The sequence below is a fragment of the Oncorhynchus tshawytscha genome, linkage group LG04, assembly GCF_018296145.1.
Source record: "Oncorhynchus tshawytscha isolate Ot180627B linkage group LG04, Otsh_v2.0, whole genome shotgun sequence".
Classification (NCBI taxonomy): domain Eukaryota; kingdom Metazoa; phylum Chordata; class Actinopteri; order Salmoniformes; family Salmonidae; genus Oncorhynchus; species Oncorhynchus tshawytscha.
The window spans coordinates 54,377,256-54,399,263 of record NC_056432.1 but is presented as its reverse complement, the minus strand read 5'-3'; the positions used below and the strand labels follow the sequence as shown (position 1 = coordinate 54,399,263).

General features: G+C 43.3%; 1 protein-coding gene across 1 annotated transcript in view; it reads left to right on the top strand.

Moving 5' to 3' along the window:
• The window catches only part of creb3l1 (cAMP responsive element binding protein 3-like 1), a 28,997-nt gene extending 9,947 nt beyond the window's left edge, over nucleotides 1-19,050 (top strand). Inside the window, exons 2-13 of the mRNA XM_024418584.2 lie at nucleotides 4,924-5,128; nucleotides 7,487-7,653; nucleotides 8,555-8,639; nucleotides 9,754-9,777; nucleotides 10,562-10,704; nucleotides 11,265-11,414; nucleotides 11,645-11,703; nucleotides 12,197-12,265; nucleotides 14,321-14,420; nucleotides 14,783-14,912; nucleotides 15,691-15,940; nucleotides 16,131-19,050. Of these exons, the coding sequence (XP_024274352.1) occupies nucleotides 4,924-5,128; nucleotides 7,487-7,653; nucleotides 8,555-8,639; nucleotides 9,754-9,777; nucleotides 10,562-10,704; nucleotides 11,265-11,414; nucleotides 11,645-11,703; nucleotides 12,197-12,265; nucleotides 14,321-14,420; nucleotides 14,783-14,912; nucleotides 15,691-15,940; nucleotides 16,131-16,167 (1,419 nt within the window). The 3' untranslated portion in view covers nucleotides 16,168-19,050. The remainder of the gene's footprint in view (nucleotides 1-4,923; nucleotides 5,129-7,486; nucleotides 7,654-8,554; nucleotides 8,640-9,753; nucleotides 9,778-10,561; nucleotides 10,705-11,264; nucleotides 11,415-11,644; nucleotides 11,704-12,196; nucleotides 12,266-14,320; nucleotides 14,421-14,782; nucleotides 14,913-15,690; nucleotides 15,941-16,130) is intronic.
• Nucleotides 19,051-22,008: the final 2,958 nt, after the last annotated feature.

Genomic DNA, 22,008 nt, shown 5'->3' with positions numbered 1-22,008 from the left:
ACCCTGGAGCTTCAGTGAGAAGGTGATCCCCCCCCTCAACAATAATATTTTCTGGGCTTCCTCTAATCTATCACAGACTCTAAATGGATCCAAACAATCCCTTAAAGGTCAGGAAACCAGTCAGAGTGTGACACAGAAGCCTGTCTCTAGTGGTTGTGGTTTTCAAACCTCTCTGCTTGCTAAAGAAAGCATCTGCACTGGAATGAAGAAACCAGGCCTTTCCACTCAGGGAACGTGGGGGATGGGAGCTCATAGGTCTACTCTATACTTTAGGGTGCTCCCTCGCTGCTCATGCAGAGGGAAATTCAGGCCATGGGACTTCTGACTGCTGCCTCAACACTAGATGAATAAATGAAATGTTGGACTCAGTGAGGAGCAGGAGTCAGTGAGTGTCAAGTCTGGTTGATTTTAGAGCTTTGGAAATACCAGTGATTACACGCGTAATACAGTATGTCAAGCAGTATGTAAATTGTGTCTATTACACATATGTCGTTTCGTTGGAGATCGTTGTAATTCTGATTTTAAACGGAAGCGCTACTTCCAAATGTCTTCCTCAAACAGCAGGTAGTAGGTGAGAATCAGGGGACACATTCAAAACCTCCCTGTACCTTTATCCTAAGGGCTTCAGGTGTGTACACTTTAGCATTATGCACATCAATTGTAAGTCGTTAAAAGCATCAGACGCAAATCAGGCTCATCTTGCAGCATCTGGTCCAATTTGGGAGCCAGCGGCAATGTGACAAGCGAAGACATGTGACCAGGCCCTTAAAGTTGCAGATGTGAACATTTGGATGCAGCAGTCTCAAGTCCTAATGTTTGCACGCAATTTAAGAGGTTTTCAATGGGAGGTCAGATTAGGTCAAGCTGTCAAAACTTTACGGATCACAGCTGATTTGAACGCGCACGCTTTTCGCTTGTAATTTCCTCCTCGCTTGTACTAATGTAGCACGTGTCCTCTAGATAGTCTTCCTGTATGTCGAACTTAACATAGTCCAGATCATAACAGTCATATTGTGCTCATCTTTTCTGTTGATTTTCAGTTTTTTAACTGCATCCTTAAGCACAATTCTTCAAATAATAATTGTTCTTATAAGAACAAACTGTACTAACTGCTGCTTCGATTCTTCATCTTCTCACAGCAACAAGGGCAAATCTCCACAGAGGTGCCAAAATTGAACTGCATAACAGCCATTCCTGCAGATCTGAGAGTCTAGCAGCTTTCTTGGCTTGGGTCCCCGGCCCAAACTTTTATTGGCCGATTTATTTTTCCTTTTACAAACGCACATTTTCTCCTGCTGCTGAGCTTCTCCATGCGAACCTTGCACTCCAGTTTTCCTTCTGCAAGCGCCTGGCTAATTTGCATGCGTTGCTCTGATTGGTCACAGAGCTGACATAGTATTTGTATCACCACAAGCAATGCTTAGAAGCACATTGGTATTACTATGAGCTGCTTGACTTCAGTGCAGTGTTTACTATGTCTACTGCATAGACATTTATTTATGCTTTCTTTTCACCAAATGTGATACTGTGTGCCAGGAGAGAGTGCAATACTTGATATGATTATGCCTTGCTAGGAATACTAGCACCACTTCAATGACAAGAGGGTAGGCTTATAGGGCTTATTTAGTGTGTGGTAGAATGTCTAGATTGTTTCAGATAGATATGGTAACTTTCCACCCCTTCTGAACAAGCCAAACAAAACACTTTCCTTGTTTCCAATCACAGTTAGTACAATACTCCCAAGAAATCTGTACATTTATCCCTGTGCCTGTGGTTTCTAAAAATACAATATTTGGTTTCCAAATCCATAACTGCAGTGGCGCTAACATTTTTGGCATCTATTATCATAGTTGGCTTTAAAGGGCAAAGTGTTTAAACGGGCTGCTAGGTATCTGCACAGACAATGCTCTGGAGCCTGATTGCTCAGGCAGTGATGTAGAGTAGGGAGTCGAGTTGCTCTGGAACATTTTAACCTCTTCGGTTCACTATAGCATAGTGGTCTATCTTTCTCTCTCTCAGCCACAGAGCGTTTTAATGAGAGGTCTTCCAGAAAGAGTAGCACCCAGCAGCCCTTCCCCCTCTATGGGGCTTCCTGTCTGTCCAGACCTGTACCAGCTGCCCCAGCTGGAGAGATGGGCCGGCGAGGGCTGAGGGAACATCTGGGGTAGCAGAAAGGGTCTTTTCTCCACCCCAGACAGGGAAGATATGTTTCCCTCAAGTGTGTTTCTCTTCCCATCCCATTCTGACAGACCTCTGTAATTATTGTCTGCCATCATCACCACTAAAATGAAAGACGAGAGAAGAACTTGAGTGCCAAAACTATAATGAATTCTCATTACCTGTTTGCTGTTCAAAAAGCAAGCTTTCTCTGTCTCATTCTAAACGGAGAATTAAAATATTTCCTCAGTCATTATGCATGCAAGTACAGTCCTGGTATGACTGGGTGTACTTCAAAGCCTGCTGTCTGGTGCTCTAGCCAAAACATAATTAGCAATCTAGAGAAAATGTCATATGAGGGGCAACTCCCAAAGAATCTGTGATCTTTTTGGCTTTCCGGCTTACATTTCTAGTGGGTTCATGTGCAAACAATCGTCATAGTAAATCCACCAAGAAAAAGTGTAATGTTATTTTTACTCCGTCCCAAGTATGACCCAAATTCAGTAATTGGGTCTCTTTAAAAGACTATTTAAGTGCCACAAGGGAGAAAAGGCCCCTCTGTCTGCCTCTGAAATTCTCCATCTCTACTTTTGAGGGATTGCATCATCATCACCATCACCATCACAGACTGAACCAGAGTACAGAGAAACTCTACCACGGGAGCATACGTTTAAAAATATATTGTATCGACTTTATTAAATAGTTTAGAATTTGTTTGTGTATTTGTTCGTTTTTAAACGGCTTGTTCATTTTCAAAGGAGCTGTCTCCCCAAACCAAATTTCAAATTTGCGTGGGAAATTCTGCCAGTGGCTACAGCCTGCTGCCTACAAAAACCAACCATTTATCTGTGTAATATACACATTGTGATTGTGTTTGTCTTTTCCAACCACCATAATGGACACCTTCTTCTTGGCTTGGCAGTGAAACACATCACTCAGTTCAGTCTGGATTATCTCGGGCCGCAAGCACATCCGCCGCACACGGTGCACAACAGGAACCTCCTGCTGTAGATGAAAGGGTCTGGGTGGGACTGTTTATCCTGTTGCGCACTCAGCCATAGTCGTTAGTGTGCCTGCTGACGGCAATGGTGTTGCATCAAGTAAATAAGCCGGATCATCTAGTATTGCCAGTGTGTCTTTCTTTAAGCTTACACTGCTCTCGAACCCACATCAGCTCTATTTAATGGTGTTTGATATCCGGTTAAGTTTTGTGTACATAGATAATGTAGGAGTAAACTAAGGAGAGTGAGCCTTTTATATACTCCCTTGCACGTTATCCATATCCTTATCATGAGAACATGACAAGTAGGGTGAATGTGTAGTACTGTTTGGAATTGATTCCAGCAAGATCATTTCATCTGTTAGGCCTAAATATTATCAGCAAATGTAGATATTTTGTCTGTCTAATGATACAGCCTTCTGTGGGAACACACAGATGGCCAGGGCTTGATCTGTGTTGGTTTTCCTGTCACAGAATTCGGTCGTTGTACTGTGAATAGTTGCGCGTGTCTCATACTTGTAAAGGTATACAAGTATGGGGAGGCAGGGTAGCCTAGTGGTTCGAGCGTTGGACTAGTAACCGGAAGGTTGCAAGTTCAAATCCCTGAGCTGACAAGGTACAAATCTGTCGTTCTGCCCCTGAAACAGGCAGTTAACCCAGTGTTCCTAGGCCGTCATTGAAAATAAGAATTTGTTCTTAACCTACTTGCCTAGTTAAATAAAGGTAAAGTAAATAAAATATTAAAAATACAACTTAGTGAGGGAAAAACTTTCATCACTTTGGTAAGAGTTGGAGTGATGGTGGCTCTGGAATTCTCTTCACTGTGATTAATGTCAACCTACCTTCAAAAGTCATACCCAGAAGCAAGCATTTATGTGCAATTGATGTAACTAAAGGTGTAGATATGTTCAAATGAAACACAAATCTCCACAAGTGTTCTTATTTCCAGGATGATTCAACATGTCTCAACATGTCTGCGATAGTGATGTCCTTCAATGCAAATCATATAGCCGTTCGGGCTCTGGATTGACTAATACAGTCATTGTATTGACTCCACAGTGCCGCTGCCGTCTATGGGGTTTTCTATTATTTCTGATCTGTAATTAAATGCCTTTTCCCCCAACCAGCTACTGGGCCTGAAATAATCTGCGTTCTTCACATTACATTTACTGTTGTCACAATGCATTTTATAACAGCTCCAGCGATTATAAAATCCCTTGATTGTATTTCCCCTCTGCATATCACAGATGATATAAAGTCTTGAGAGCATAGCTGTTACACATCTGGGAAAACGAGTGGAGCCTGCTGGCCTGTTTTTAATTACAGCTAGTCATGTTGGTCATTGTGCCTGACATGTAATTAGTGGTATGTGTTGTTGGGATTCATTAGGCATAGCTGGTTTGAGAGGAGGTGGAGTGTAGAGAAAGTGAATGTGAACTGGTCTGTGATGTGGAATACAGGGGTTATCTAGAACACTACAGCCAGAGAACCAGACTGTGTCCCTAGGGATTTTAATAGAGCTGTTCTGATTCTGCACACCAGCAGTGACTCACTGTCTGCTAGCTAAACTAAAGTAGTGGAAAAACTGAAGTAGACACTGGTGCCCTAATGCATAGAACCCAAGGACTGCATGTGTGAAATGGTACGACTCATACTTCCAAGAGCAGGTCTACATTTGTATATTCTGGTATGGGATTCGATTGATGATTTTCTGATTAAAGGCGGTCTGATGTGATGACTGTTTTGTTGGTGATTTTGTTTTGCAGCACTTCTCGGAGCAGATGGAGGACTTCTCAAACGAGCTGTTCAGCAGCTTCTTTGATGACCACCTCCTGGCCGACAGAAACCCACTGTTGGACATGGAGATGGACCCACCAAACCCTGACATCCAGCAAGAACACAGCTACTCCCTGAGCGGAGACTCGGCCCCCCAGAGCCCCTCCATGTCCATCAAAATGGATGAGGAAGCAGGTATGAAAAGCATTATTTTTGGTCCTTCTTCTTTGATCTTGTTCATCAGTAGGTTATCCTTCTCCCGGAAACCCACACACCTTATTATGGTGAAGCTAATTGGCAATTTATTAATGCTTTGACCAAAATTAACAAGAAGCAATACATCTACAGCACAATGCCTTGGCTAAATGTTACTTCAGGACAAAAACAAGAGCTCCCACCGACACGACTGCTAGGTGTACACTGTCTATAGTTTGATAGTAGTGTAAGTCCTACGTCACTAGAATAGCTGTATCAGATCTGTATCCGCGCTCTCCGCTCCTGCCCTATCTCCTGACGCTCCTGTGCCGCACAGAGAACCCATCCAAGGAGCCGAGCTCACATAGTACACTCCCAGCCAAGCCCTGCCCACCCTGGAGGAATCAAGGAAGCAAGTCAGGGAATTCCAGGCAGTCAGCCAACACACACACAAACACACACACATCATGTGGCTTCTGCAGCCCTTGCAATGACTCCAAGCTGCAAATGTTTCTCCTTTATTTCCCTTGTGCTTGGGGCCAGGGAAAAGAAGAGCCATAAGTTTTTTTTAAATAAAGAAAGGGGGATCTGCTGGGGGGGGCAACCTATTCTGAGAGTCACGGACAACTGCCTTGGCTCTTAGAAACGGTTGCGTCACAAGGCTTAGGGTAGACTGAATGCATAACATTGGACTAAACAGTGTGTTAAAAACCACAGTCTCACACGTGGAAATCACTGTTAAATCACTGGCCCCAAAAAGTATACAGGGATCCCCAGTAAGGTGTATGGAACAATGGATGGAATCTACTGAAATCGATTCATATGGGATGATTGGCCACACACATTCCTTTCACTGAATGTCAAGATGCACAGCACTAACATATCAGTCAAGTTCACAAACTGTCGACAGAGCAGAGGCACCCAGAGAGCCCTGGTGCCAACGCAGATTTGATTCCCAATCCCCTTTGCCCCAATCACTGTAAAATGCCAATTTTTTAAGAGGTTGGCTGTTAAAAGGGGGTGTCTAGCTGCTTTACTGCTCTCCACCTAGGTGTAATGTGTGAAGATAAAACTGCCATCCCCTCTCATAGCCTGGCTAATGAGCTCCCAGGCCTTGCCCCAATCCACTCAGATGCTGAGTGAGGGGAGTCCGACTAACTGTACTGACCTGCCTGTAAACTTCAAAGGCAACCCCGATGCTTCCTCAAGGCCACAACACATGGCCTCATGGGTATGTGCAGGCTGTAGCCATGACATCCCATGAGATGTGAGCTACTGTCTAGATACTCTACATAAAATGACCTGGATGTGCTGTTGGTTTGCATTAATTATTTGTGATGACATGCCAATTAGAGTTAGTGGTGTCCTTGGTCGCATTCATTCAGTGCATCCTGTTGCTTCCCCGATTGAATCTTCCCATAGAAAAGCCAAGGCCTTATCATAATATATTGCAAGCCATGACTTGTTGATGTAGAATACCAGGGAAGGTTGTTACGACCGTAAAATAAGTATTTGCAATATTTCACTCATCTTACAGTCCATTATTTATTGTGTTTGGCAAAGTAAAAATGTAATCTATTCCTTGTAGACAATTTAGTATGTTGCCAAGGTTGCCAATACAGTAGACTTTTCTGAGTGGATTGAAGATTTTGACGCCACTTCGGGTTTCCCCCATGGGGTAAAGTCTGTGGACATAAAACCCCAGTGGGGGAGGGATTTACACCCTCACCGTAATCAGTCTCCCACTGCTCCCTTTCCCCTCCTCGCCATGGGAATCTCGCCCACACCCCAACCTGTCTTCTGTTAAGGAGCACAACTTGAAAGCTTGCTTACTACCTTTTTATAAGCCTCTGTAATGTTTTATCGATCCAATCAGGGTGCCAGCAAACAAATGAGGGGAAAAAAACCAGGCTGCTAAACGAGGACCACTGGTTGTGAGTGCTTTTACTCCTGACTTTGAAACTGCAGGACGGCCCCTCTTCAGGAGAGGCTTTGTACTCACTGGCCTCTCACTGTTTGCCATCTTCACAGAGGTTATTAACGGAGGAGGAAACTCATTTCGGAGGCAGAAAGTCCTCAAAGTTGAAGCTATTGGCTTTCACAATCAGCTGCTTCGCGTTAGCCCTGGACCATAAAGAGGATCCATTCTGTAGATGTGCGTCACACCTGCTGCTTTAATGTACACTGATCTGTCACCCAATCCTGCTCACCTCTAGTAGTATCCCAAGGTGTCCCTTTGAAATACACAGGGGGGCTTCTTGGTTTGATACTCTACTTCATGTAGAGTACTAGTTATGTAATGATATCCCTTGAGACATACAACTAATTTGTTTACCATCTTCTTTTTCTTCTCCCCAGAGTTTGAAGGAATGTGGTCTTTCAGCCAGGACCTGACGGCCATCCTGGTAAAGCAGGAGCCTGATCAACAGGCAGAGCCTTCCACTACAGTCCCCTCCATAGGGAACTCATGCTTCCAGCCTCTCAACCTCGCCCCACCACCTCACAGGAGCTCATCGGGGGAAACAGTAAGTAACTGCAGCCATAGAAACTATCACCTAGAACTTATCCTGATCCATTACCAGGGAAAGCATTTTTCCTGCGCGTCAAGAGCTATGGAAGACTAAGCCTCTTTATAAGCCATAGGGATCGCTCCTGCCTTTCTCCTCTTCGACTAAAACTTGAGCTGTTTGAAGGACATCTATGAATTTGGAATTTGGAGTCTAGTGTCTGGCTGGAACGGCAACCTAAAATCAAATTTTTGACACAAAATGTAGGTCAAAATGTGATTATTAAAAGGAAAAGAAACTGAGTTTGTAAGTGGAGGAAATAAACCATTCACACAGTGCACCCCTACAGGACCAGCACGGTGACTCATGCCTCATTGTCCATGGAAGTAATTCATGGTTTGTGGGGCTGAGGTGGGGCTTAGCAGTCAGATGTGAACCCCAGCACAGCTATTACCAGTTATCACTGGTTACCAGGCCTGTAGCCCAGCACAGCTATTACCAGTTATCACTGGTTACCAGGCCTGTAGCCCAGCACAGCTATTACCAGTTATCACTGGTTACCAGGCCTGTAGCCCAGCACACATTACTACAGTACCGTTCCTTTTCACAAGAGTTATTTTAGTTTGAACATCTTCAAATTCATAGCATATTTAAAGTTCTGTGAATATTTAGGATTAGGGCATGGTCATCCGATTTGTTCCAGCTGTAAGAATGAACTCTATAAGTCTCAAATGGTGAGTGTCCTGGCTACATGGTCCTCACTTGGATCCCTTCCAAGAACCATTGGTGGAGATGGATTCCCTTTCTTCAGTTATATAAATAGTTTTGAACTGTCTTCAGATGTGTTTACTGTCAGAACCACTTGGAATGTCTCTTGTCCTATACAAATACTAAGCTCTTCATAATACTCTTATTCCAGGGCTCCAAAGAGTTGAACCTCAACCCCACACCTGCAATCAAAGATGAACCCAGAGAGGTCAACCAGTTCCTCAACATCCCTTCAGGTGAGAACCATGACAATAAGCAAGATGACATTAAGGCATTCAAACATCCTCAAGGGCTTATGTATCCAGCTGTTCTAAGAAAGCTTGGATTTTAAGTTGCCCTTCATTCAATTATTTAGATGCCTCCGTTTCTTCTGAGACCTTTACACACTCACAGACCCCACCTCTCAACTTAAAGGTTATGTGCAGGTGTCAACAGGCGGCTACCTCCAGTTGATTCCGCCATAGTGCCTTTCTACGAGTGTGTTATTTACACGGGGGGGGGGAGAAAAACCTGACATGAAGCGTGCGTCACAGTGACTCACTACAGTGTATTCCCGACGACACACCATTCTTCCAGACAGTGGTCGGCATGTTCTTTCTCTCTCTTATTCAGCTGAATTAGTCCATCTTTGTTAAAGTGAATGGCTAGGCTGTGGTAGATAGGAATAGCAATTACTGCAAGCAAGTGTGACACATAATGATGTATAATGTGTTCTTTCCCTAATAGGTATTTCACTATGAAACACTATTAGTGATGGCTCATTTCAGATATGAAGTGTTTCCAATTATAACCTGCTAGCTTTTCTTTTTCCATTTTTCGCTTACACATACAGGACGAGAATGCCTCTGTTCATTCATGTAGTATTTTCTGATCTAATTGCTAATGAAGTTAGGCGGAAGAAGCCAACTGAGACTCTAATCTGAAAGTATATTATTAGAGTAGTGGTGCTGGTGATTAAGTGCTCTCATTTTTTTCGGTGTTGATCAAACCAGCTAAGTAAGATTCTCTTCCCTCTCTTTTTCTATCCCTTCCTCAAGAATGGCAATATTTTCTGTTCTGCACACTAATGCCTTTTTTGATGTACCAAGATACTATCTTGGATTTCGCTTTTCAATATTTCTGCCTGGAGCACCATATTGCCCAATCCTTTTAAAGAGTGTATCAGAGAGACAGGGAAGGACTACCCTCACCTACAGAGGGATTCAACTGGAGTAGAAGATAGAACTGACCAGATACACCTGTAGAGACGCAGCTGGACCTGTTCAGTCACCAGCCTGCAGATTCCAGTATCCCGGTTAAAGAGACACTTTTACTGGTTCAGGGGTTGCAGAGATGGCCTTCATGATGCAGAGGAATACCTCCATATAAGACTGAGTCCCATCTGGTTGACCATAAATCTTATGTTCAATAACCACAGGCCAGCAGCACCACATGTCCAGTCTAGCCCTGCCTCCCTTCACAGAGCGCAGTCTGAACAATAACGTCTGCATTGTGTCTGCCTCTGCCTTTGACAAAGTCCATTTTCTTCCATTCTTCGCCTCCCTTTCCAGTAATAACAGAATAAAACCTGGGTCCTGTGTACTCTGGACTCACACCAAACTAAATCCAAGGGTCATACCAGCATGGGTATGGCCTGGTGTTTGGGAACTATGTTGGGGGAAATTCTGCCTGGCACAGATATCTTAAGAAAACACAGTCCTCACCCCATCCCTGTCTGAGCTCCATTCAGATACTTACACAGAGGCTACTGAGTGGATGGGAGGATGGGATCAAGCAATAAAAATAAGAGCAGGCACTGGCTGCCTTACTTACTGGAATTAAGCTGTCTCTATGTTTGAACTGACTCTGTCCAGGAAGTCATTTGCCATTTTAATTATGGATGTCTTGGCAAAACTGACCGTTTTATGAGGTCTTGGATTTGCACCGCTGCTCTCCACTGTTTAAGTTAAATGAACTATTTTCAGCTCGATCCCACACGACAGATGAAGTCAGACTTTTGTCCCCTCTGTCTCATTATACAGGGACTGTATATCATCATGAGGTTAGATGGGCAGAGGCTTTGAGCATATGGGTCATGTTGCAAGTGATGCATTTCATAACCATTGGAACCCTATTTTCTGCCCCCCCCACACACACACACACAGATGATCAGCTGCAGCTCCCCCCACCCCTCCCAGCAGCCATGGCAGTGACAGTGATGGATCCCAGAGCCCCCGCTCCATGCCCCCTTCCAGCCCAGCCCGCCTACAGGCCCGCTCCTCCGCTGCCATATCCTCCTCACCCCTCCTTACCGCCCCACACGTAAGTACTGAGACCGTCCCACTCGCCACACCCCCCAGCAGCGTACCGTTTGTCTTTTGGTAATGGTGCCAATCAGAGCGAAAGTGAGAAAAAAATTGTACATCAAGTTATTTGTAAGTAACAGGAACTATGTTTATGTTAATCCTGAGTCTGTGAGTGTGTGTGAGTGAGAGTGAATGTCAGTGAGTGCATGTGAGTCAGTGTATGTGCGTGCACATGCAGTGTTACAGTATCTAAGCCCATGGCTGATCTATGGTTTGCCTTTCCTGATGACTTCGGGCTGTGCTGTGGATGGTTCTCTATCAGTGCAGGAGGTTCCTCTGGCCTAACTCCAAGCCCTTCCCGTCAGTAGAGTCAGAGCCACCCACGATGAGCTGGGCTGCAGACAAACCCAGCTGCTGGACATATTAGGAGTTCATATCCACATCCTCACACTGACCCTGACCGCCACCCTAGTCTAGTCTCTTCATTAGGCGCTGCCCTGGTGTACAGATACAGTATAATACACACAGTAACACAGTTTCTCCAATTCATAAAATGAATCCTTTACTTCTCCACAGAAACTACAGGGTACTTCAGGGCCCCTGATGCTGACAGAGGAGGAGAAACGCACCCTGATCGCTGAAGGTTACCCCGTACCCAACAAGCTGCCCCTCACCAAGACCGAGGAGAAGGCACTGAAGAGGGTTCGCAGGAAAATAAAAAATAAGGTACCCACTCTTACATCCCGGGAAGTAAAATGTAGATTCAGTCCAAAAGAAACTGTACGATTAGCTTCCAGAAAATGTGTAAAACTATTTGTAACCGCAATACTTTTTAATGTATTCTTTTACCTGTAATCTCAAAGTAGTGTTCAGGCAATATTAATATTTTAATATTCTCCCTTTTATCATATGAGCTGTTATTGATTTGGGGATCCCTCTCTCCCTTCTCTGTCTAGATATCTGCCCAGGAGAGTCGCAGGAAGAAGAAGGAGTACGTGGAGTGCCTGGAGAAAAAGTAAAAGCAGGACACTCTCCCCTTTCCTGTCTGCCAACTTTTTTCCTCCTCTCTCGTCGTCATTCCTGTTCTCCACTTTTTTTCATTTCTCCACTCCTTCATTGTTTGATTGTTCCTTAGCTAATGCCAATGGCGTTTGTCCATTAAAGCATGCGGTCACACAAGGCCATCTGAGTCACACACAATCACTTAATCCATTCCAGCAAAGGCATCTGTAGATCACTGTTCCTTACCAGGAAAATCCCTGACTTTCCATCCATGGTCATTGTTGTTTTTTTAGTTAATATTTAAGACCTAAATACATTACAGCGGTACAGAGGTTACTATAGCATTACCATTATGCCTCCTATCACCGCAGACTGTGTTGTGTTCACATCCAATATTCAAGCACTGCATTTCAATAGCCCATGTTGTCTGTGATTATCAAGAATGTATATTCCAAATTGTCAGATAGCCATGATCGAATGTATGGATGTGACTTTGTGTCTCACAGGGTGGAGAACTACACATCTGAGAACAGTGACCTGTGGAAGAAGGTGGAAACACTGGAGAGTGCTAACAGGTGAGCCATGACTTTGAGTGACAGACTTTATGTGTGTGAGTGTGTGCATGTGTGAGCACGCTCTGAGTGATGCTAGACACATCCCTGATCCGCCAGCTCCAATCAAGCCTCGGATAACTTTTTCTATTCAGGATAGCTGTCTGTGATTTGACTGCTTCTTCCTTCATTAGGTGGGGACATTTTCACAGTGTCGACCATTGTGCAAGTGCAAGTGATTGGGCTCAATAAAAGGCATCACAGACTACACAGACTCTTAAAGGCATCACAGACTGTGCCAGCCTCTAATTTACAATAGGCATTTCAAGTTGCTTGGATCAAAGTAACAGCGCGACAGTATACCTCTCCTTAATTACAGCACAGAGTGAACCATCACAAAAAGTGCTCACTCAAATCTGCCTCATAATAATTTAAGGCCCGAGAAGGAAACCACAGGCTGACTCAGCTCCTAGCAGGCAGTCCAAATGGAACACACAGGAGCCAGCTAGGAACAACGTGTGGGGCGCGTGTTCCAACAGCATATGCCTTGCCTTGCCTGGTAAAGAGGGGCCAAAATGGGCTTATCTGTCAATGCGAGATGGCAGCCCAACAAGCAATCTGTTGTCCTAATGTGACTCAAGTAAAAATGTTTTTACTAGTGATGTATGCATCTCGCATACAGTTAGCTGGATACTAGGCGCTTGCTGTACTTTAATTGACGACGTCTGAAAAGGTTTGGTCCATGAGGAGGGCCAAGGTTGCTCTTGAGAAGTTGAAGGTGTCACAGAGTCACTCATGCACATGTTTCCCAGTCAAGATCTACTCGTGTTTTTTTTTTCTTTTTCTTTTACACAGTCTATTTTAGTCCCTTGGGAGCAATATGGTTTATAGATCACAACTGTGCAAGCACTGACCAACCATGGTTCAATTCAAACGTGATGATGCAATGGACATTCCTCACATGGGACGTTAATGTTCCGTTTTCCAGAGTTTCCATGAGAATTTTCCTGTTAAGATTTGACCAAAAAATTATAATCACCTTCATATCCAATCGGACCGTAACATGAAGCTCTTCTGTCATAACTGACTGTATTTTCAATCTCTGGTATTAACAGCATGAAAATAGTTATTGTGCATCTGGGGTACCCCAAAGGACCAATATAATGCCAGTATAGCTGTTTGCATGTATTTGAACTTTATACTAGGGTTATAGTCACATATTGTGGATATGGCAAATCGTTTCATGGTGTTTGGGTTGTGTGAAGGCTAACAATGGAAATGTCTTTTCTACCATTAGTGGAAAACATGCTCCCTCTCGTGGTGAAAATATGAAAGCTCACCTGGTTTAATTTCTTATTGCAGCCTGACCCAACACTCATGCTTGTCTAACATACAGTAATTCATGTCTAAAGAGAGAGAGAGAGAGAGAGAGAGAGAGAGAGAGAGAGAGAGAGAGAGAGAGAGAGAGAGAGAGAGAAAATGTATGGAGGAGGTAGAGTCCGAGCGGGCGTCTGCATTGCTTGTGGTTTTGAATTGCTTTCTATTTGGGCAAAGCTTGTATTTTGTGGTGAGGGGGAGAGACTGTGGGAGCTTGGTTCACACACTAGAAATAGAGACGTCTTATATAATTTCCAGCTCTAATTCCTCAATGTGTTATCCTCACATTATCCTTTTTCTCAGAGATGAACTTCAATGTCCTGGATGCTCAGAAGAGCAAGACAATTATGATTGTTTTTGTAATTGTTTATTTTATGTTCAATCTTAGTTGACTTTGTACTCACTCTAAAATCACGGAAATAGCCAGGTGGAGAGGGATTATTTGGGGGATTTACAATACATTTCTGTGAAATGTCACTGTCAGTCATCTGTGTGTGTGTTTGTGTGTGTAATGGTGCATGCTTTGTGTTATCCGACAGCTGGAGCTAAACTGGATCATTGTAATGTCTGACAGTCGTTAGAGTCTGCTCTTCTGGAGAACATTTTAAGTTCACATGAGGATCATTATTGTAGATTCTGTAAATTAATACAGTTGTATTATTAGTTAATCTGAAACATGTATTCTCTGCCTCCTCTCTCCAGAACTCTACTCCAGCAGCTCCAGAAACTCCAGGTCCTGGTCACAGGAAAAGTGCCACAATCCTACAAAATGGCCTCAACGCAAACAGGAACATGCCTTATGGTACTTTGCATACTATTTATTCTGATACACACATGCACCAGACATGCAAAATCCCATTTAAAAAATGTGGGGGTTTTCTTTGCTCCCCACTGATCTAAGATACTGTGTAGTTAGTGTTCCTTGGACTGGATAGTCACGTCATGTTAAAAAGGGAAAACGACCGCTTTGTTTGTGAGAAGACTCACAGCAATGGACAGGGACACTGGCTTGTGGCCTGGCCTACTCTACTATAAAACACAGAGGCGACCCCATGAACTCAAACTGGCAAAAGCCTTCTCAGCTGGAGAACAGAACCTCACTAGCACACTGTTCTCATGTTGACCATGTGCTTTTGTTGATGGTTTCTGGTTCCCTCCCGCCAGGTGGTGGCGCTGTGCTTTTTCCTGGTGCTGGGCTCCCTTGTACCTTGTCTGCCTGAGCTCTCCTCCCTGTCCCATACCGTGAAGTCCTCCTCGCCCCTCCCCTCGGCTGATGTCTACACAGCCAGCCAGGGTATGTCCCCTACCCCTCACCTGTCACCTAGAACAAAGTTTCAGGAAACTCGGTCCAGGGGCCCCTCACGGGTGCACGTTTTTTTTTTTTGCCCTAGCACTACACAGCTGATTAGAATAATCAGAGCTTGATGATGACGTGGTTATTTGAATCAGCTGTGTAATGCTAGGGGGGAAATAACTAAACGTGCAGGACCAAGTTCGGGAAACCCTGACTTAGAATAGTCCACCATCTACAGCATGACAAACACAAAGCCTTTAGTTTGTTGTCCCATACATATCACATATTTTCAGGTCGCATGTTGCTTGCCTACCAGCACTTCCAGAAATAATGTCAAAGGGAGCATCGTGTGGTTGAATTACACGTCAATGTGGCGTTACATCTTATCTTGTAGTGTTTCAAAAGCGACAGACTCAGGAGAGTATGTTAGCTGAAATCCCAATATCCTTCCTTCTATTATAATATTCAGCTTGATGACCACAAAATGGGAAATCATACATGGATCTACTGGCTACTCAGAATTGGTTGGTGAGGGCTGGGTTGCTTTAGAAACCTGAAGTCAGCATGGCACAGGAAGCTGTAATGAGTTGTTCTCCCTGTAAAACTCACGCACCTGCTGAATAAAGATGTCCGCCCTGCTCAAAACCATTCCATTCTTCTTCCATTCTTTTCATTTTTTACAATATAGGAATGGTTCTATGTTCCTTTGTAGTGTTTGGAGGATCAAGGCAGTGATTAACTTAACATCCTCTATTTATCTCTGTCTGTGTCTGTTTAGTCCGCTCCCGCAGCCTACTCTTCTACGACGAGAGCTCCTCGTTGGAGGACGGTCACGGGGGCTTCCTGAAGATGGAGGGGGACGGCTCGGAGGGGGCGCCCCTCGACTACACCGAGGACCGGTCGGCACATGACAGCCACGGAGGCGAACACGAGAACACCAAGTACCTCAGCAAGGTTCACTCCGATCCGGTGGACTATAACAGGACCGGCGCCCAGTTCCTCCAAGAAGAGCCGCAGTACCACAAAATGTAAAGTGAGGCCAGACAAGTAGGGCTGTCGACTCTGTCTCCATCTTTGTTAATGAGAAGATTCTCACAAATTGCTCTTCAGAACAAGGGACTCATTATTTTATCAGTGCTCCTTGTAATTTTAATTAATGTGATTGTTAGGTTACCAGAGTTTTTTGTGATACTGATGGACTATTTATCCCCTCCACAGAGAGCCAAACCCCGAAGGAGGAGAGGAGTACTTTTAACCTTGAGGGGCGGAGCTGCCAAAAACACAGGCTCTCCAGACTCCTTACCCATGTGGATGTGTAGTGACACTACGGCGCCCCCTAGTGTGCCATCCCCAACCCACCTCTCCCTGCACTCCCTGACCTCCTGCAGTAGCTCCCTGGCCTTCCTGTTCCATCCCATTCCCTGAAGTCCCACCTGATAGAGAGGATGAAGAGGGTATGTGAAGAAGATAGAAATGACGGGCAACTCCAATCAAAGCTCCACAGGAACTTTTCATCTCTGACTGCTGTGTTTGACTGGGGGCAGAAGCAGGGAGTGAGAGGGGTTTGAATTGAGTAACTTGTTGAAACATCTGTGTGCTCTGTGTGTCTGTCTGCACGTTCAACTGGGTGAGTGTGGTTGCAGTGCTTCTGTGCAGATGAAGTGCTCCTCAGATTCCATCACACTGTTGCTTTTTCAAGGACTTCTACAAATATTTAGAACACAGGGGGTACTTCAGGTGTAGGGGGATCTATAGCGGATCTATAGCAAATTGGATAGGAGGGTGAGGGAGATAGGGATGTTGGGTGGTGGGGGGGTATTTATAATTCCAGTTGTTCTGTTCTAGAAATTCCCTCTCCTACTTCACAATTGGTCATGCAAATATTTTAATACCAACATTCCAAAGAATGTCCTCTTTTACCTTTTGCTTAAAGCGCTTAAAATGCACTCTATTGCCTCATGCTAGAATTATACATCTTTCAAAGGCATTTATTTTTGACATTTTACCACATTTTGTCCCATAATGTTTAAGCTTGTGTGTGCATTGCACTTTTTTTTTCTTCAGGTCGACATTGCAAGCTAATGGGTATAAGTGCCTTCAAACTCTTTCAGTGTTTGTATTCTCACGCCGTCCACATGGGGTTGTCCATTTTATTATTTGACTCTTTATGCAAACTAAATCATATGTAATATATACGTATTATTGGCATCAAAAAAGAGCATATTTATTTTATGCAAAAAAATATTGTGAACTTTTCTTTTTATGAATTATCAATTATGACGTCATGTTTACATGATCTTGTTGTCTTAACTGTTACACAGTTTGTCTGTTTTTGTATTTATTTCTGTATCAAGAAAGTTTTGTATATATTGAAAAAAACATGAACAGGGACAATCAGTGTAAATGCATACCAAGGGTGTACAATACTTCCTCACTGGAGCAAAGCCTTCTCTAGTCCAAAGGACTCAAAACTGCCCATCTTTACAAAAATAGTCAAAACACCACCACAAGAATACATTTTCTCCACAAAAAAATGAATGAATATCATCATTATGCCAAAAGTCCATTCAGCCCTAATGTCATTGTGAATGTGAAAATAGAGTATATTTTAAATTGAATATCAAAGTTCAGAATCCACTGGGGGTAAAAAAAAAAATAATAATAATAATCGCATCACATTTTTACAGTAGTGCCCAGAAAAACTGTTCACTCTAAAGAACACTGTTCTGTTGATAATGCGTCTTAAAAACAGTCACTCCAGCAGCAAAATAATACAAAAAGCTTTTCATGCAGCGTTTTTGTTGTGAAGAACCTTGTTACATTGAATAGAATATATTCTGGTGTTCCCTCCTCTTCCTGCTGTGTTGTTTCAGGGCGAGAGAGGGAGAGAGAGATTGTGTAAGGAGTGAGTGGGGCGGCCCCACTGACGCTAAATGAGATTGCGTAATGCTAGGCAGGAGGGTTTGAGTAGACAGCCCAGGCTCTGTGGAGGAGGCATGGAGGATCTGGGTCAGCCAGTAGCCTTGGAGTCTTAGCTTAACGTCCAGTCTTTTGCTTGCTTATTCACAACTGTGGCTTGTCTGTGTATAATCAGGGGAGGCCAGACGCACAATCCTTCCATGTAATTAATATGTATTTTACTCTAACATGTCATTAGATTTGCATTATTCATTTTCTGTCAAATGGTTTGTAAAATCACTACCTACCCTATTAATCAGAGCCATATAATTTCTAAGTCGGTTTTGTTTCCTAGTTGTCGCCTGTCTTATATCTTAGTGCACATTACCTGACAAATGTAGAGTTGGTTAACTGAGTACACTGATAATGTGTGTATATTGAAAATGTCGATTGCTTTCTGTCAAGATACTGTTTGTCTATGTTGGTCCTTTCGTTTGATTAATAGATGTGTAACTAAGGTTCAACCAGATGCTCTGGAAGCTGTCCTGCCCTCACCCACTTGCCTTCTATAAACACACATTTTACTGATCAAATGGTTGCTTAGTTGTCCCAACCCACCCCAGTCCCCTCTATCCTACCTGCTACACCATCTTTAGGTTGTCTTAAAGCAGTGCCTGGTATAAATGACTGCTACTCTATATTCTATAATCTGTCCAATGTGCTGATCTTGAACAGGCTCTCTGATGACTGTGTCCACACTAAACCATTGGGATCATGCATAAACACAGTAAATCAAGTCAGACTGAGTTATCTGGTTGAACCAGGGTCAATCTTTTGTAATTAGTCCCCCAAATGTGTGGTAGAAACCTGCTTCAAAACCTGTGTGAGGGGTTTTACAAGGCTATTATAATTCAAAGTGAAATGATGCAAATCTTACCAAACATTCCATATGTTTGTTGGCGTTCGTAATGTGTGCCCTTTTGTACATAAGACAAAGTGAATGCTTTTGCTGTAAATAAGGGGATGTATTTTTGTATTTGAAATGTATTTTGGTATTCACCTGGCGCCTTTGGGAAGGAACTGGCCAGTTGCTGACCTTTCACACTGTGGCTGTACAAGTAAATTGCATGTGTTTCTGGGTAAGCCACAGGAGCCTTTCTGTATTGCCTTTCTGTATCAGTCTCTTTAATAGTAAGTAGAGTTAGTATCAAGCAAAATATAAAAAATTGCATCAGCATAACACCGTCTCCTTCGTTACTGTGTCTCTGTGCCCTGATATCATTGAGAAACACATTCGGTGCAATCATTTGCATTCCTTGCAATCTAGTTTTGGTGCCTAGTGGTTGTTATATCATTGGGAAGTGCAGAAAAGCTCTATTCTCAGTATCGCCACGAGAGGTCGGACTTTGTTAGTCCATAAATTTGGGATAACCTGATTCTAACCCCGTCATCGCTCAAAAAGTAGACCACTCTTTGCTTTTCTTAACTGAACCATAAAACACTAGCACACAAGCCCTTACCCAAGTGGCTGTCTCCACTGCATTATATCAGAACCTAGCATAGGTGTTTGTTTGGTATCAATGTAGAAATATGAATAGAAAACCAGGTCACTTCCTCCCTGGAAACATAATCACAGCTCTAAAACATATGAGAGCTTGGAACAAGCCACTACATCCAGAGGTGGCGAGCCAGTTCAATCACAAGTATTCACTGCCAATCCAGTGGCAGAATATCATGTACATGTGATAGAAACCTAAATGTTTATATACCCCCTTCAAATAAAGTGCGGGTGTAATTTCGGGACCACGGTACAGTATTGTGCATAGGACGGCTCGAAACTGCCCATTTGCCGTAGATAGCACACACATTTAATTTGTTGCTACATTTTTGATTTCATAAACACATCGCTTCCACCGAGTAGGAAACAGAATGTCCTCTTTCCCCCTTGTTTACCGCCTATATATCAACTGCATGTCAGTGTAATAACTCACTCTTTGGATTAGAAAATTGGGAAAGGGCTTTGTCCCAATAGCATTTACCATGCAGCTTTATGTAATCCTCGTACAGTCCTTGCCTTAATCTCTGTATAAAAGGCCAGAGAAGGGTTTTTGCATCCTCATGTTGAGGTGTTGCTCTCCCGTGTGAATCTTAATATAGCTGTTTGTTTTGCACATGTAAAAAAGCCTCCTATGCCTGATATATGACAGTGATGCACTTAGATTGATCCGTTTTCTCTGCGCATTGGCTCTGTTTAATGGAGAAGAATATTTCATGTATTCTCTGTTACCATGAAAGTATGCAACAGCTTTGTCCCGTGATGGGGTATTTGATTCAGGACTCAAGACTGGGCTGCCATGGCAAAGAGCAGACAATTATAAAGACTGGAAATCCCGCGCTGTCTGTTTCTCACTCATTGTGACCCTAGGGAGCGGTTGTAGGTGATGAGAGTTCCTAGTCCTCTCATTTCCATGGAAGTGTCAATTCACAGTCTAACCTAGTTACCTCTTCTTCATCCAGCACAAACCACCTGAGCACACTTCTCACCACAGTACAATACAATGATTCTTTGTAAAAAATATTTAAAAAACAGACTCTCTAGATTGAATATGCACTGCATGAAACGTCTAGTATGAATGATGGAAATTGTGGAGTGCATTCTTTGGACTGGACTAGCAGTGACACACTGAATAAATAAATGTTCAGCTTCACTCCAGCTCCCAATATATCACAAACCGAGGTAAGTAGTAGAGATCATTCCACTATCTTCGCATGCTGAAGAGTCTCTCGATAAACACCTTTCTCATATAGCTAAAACCTAATGTCTTGTCTAAATAAATTAAAACAGCGTTTGATCTGCTCCATTACATTTCCCACATTTCCAAGGAAGTCGATTCAAACTGTCACTAAATCGACTGTCCCTAGTCATTTACATGCCCCAAATGCATATAAAGTATCATTCATTTTTCTATTTATTTGTATTTAGTCTGTTATTTCAGTCAGGGCTCTATACAGAGGTGTGGCTCCCTCCTATTGACTTTGGGCGGTGGAGCAACTGTGTCATCCAAACTGCAATGTAAATGAACTGTATGCATATGCATTCCTGATTACACGACTATATGTTTGGAGTGTTACATTGTCTATGGCAGGTACATGATACTTTATATACATGCATATTATTTATATATTTTTAATTTAACCTTGATTTAACTAGGCAAGTCAGTTAAGAACAATTTCTTATTTATAATGACGGCCTACCCCCGGCCAAACCCTAACCCGGATGACGCTGGGCCAATTGTGCGTCGCCCTATGGGACTCCCAATCACGGCCGGTTGTGATACAGCCTGGAATTTAACCAGGGTCTCTAGTGACGCCTCTAGCACTGAGATGCAGTGCCTTAGACCGCTGCGCCACTCGGGAGCCCAATGCAACAGAATAGAAAGCAAAGCATGTTGTATCCATGTTATAACATACACTTTGACTCGAACCCACCGTGGGAAATTAAGAGATTAAAGGATGTACATTGATGTAGTGTTTTCCACATACATACATACCTAACATGATATCTGCTTTAGTTCACTGTGATAATAGGACACGGGTGGTGCTCTCAGATGCCAGCCATTAGCCAGTGTCTGGGTCAGCCCCCAGAAGATCACACAGTGAATTTAGAGTAATTCCCTTTTAACATCTCCCTATCCTACATAAGATCCTTAGCTGGAGTGATCGACTGCATCCTAACGCCCCATAAACTGACCGCACTGAAAAAATACCCAGATCCATATAGCTGTGCTCCGTGCCGCATGGATTGTGGGTATTAGACCAAAGTTATCTGTTCCTGTCCACATTCAACTGTCCCCTTTCGATAAACTAAAACATGTTCTTGCCTACTTGTAAGTCATATTTTAACTCCCTGTTTAGGACAAATGGTCGGCATTTCCAACAATCATTCAGGCATATTTAATCTTGTGGCTGCGATGGTCTGACTCACTGGGTAACACCAGGTCACACACTGTATAACAAGAGCCCAGGAGAGGTCAGACATCGATTGCCCCAGTTCCAGTGTAACCGTTTTCATAACCATCGTCGTTGTACTAATCATTCAAATAGTTCTAAATTGCAGTGGGTCCAACAACTAATTAGGCCCATACATATAGTCTACCTATAACAAAATGCTCAAAATAACCCAATCAACTGCAAATGA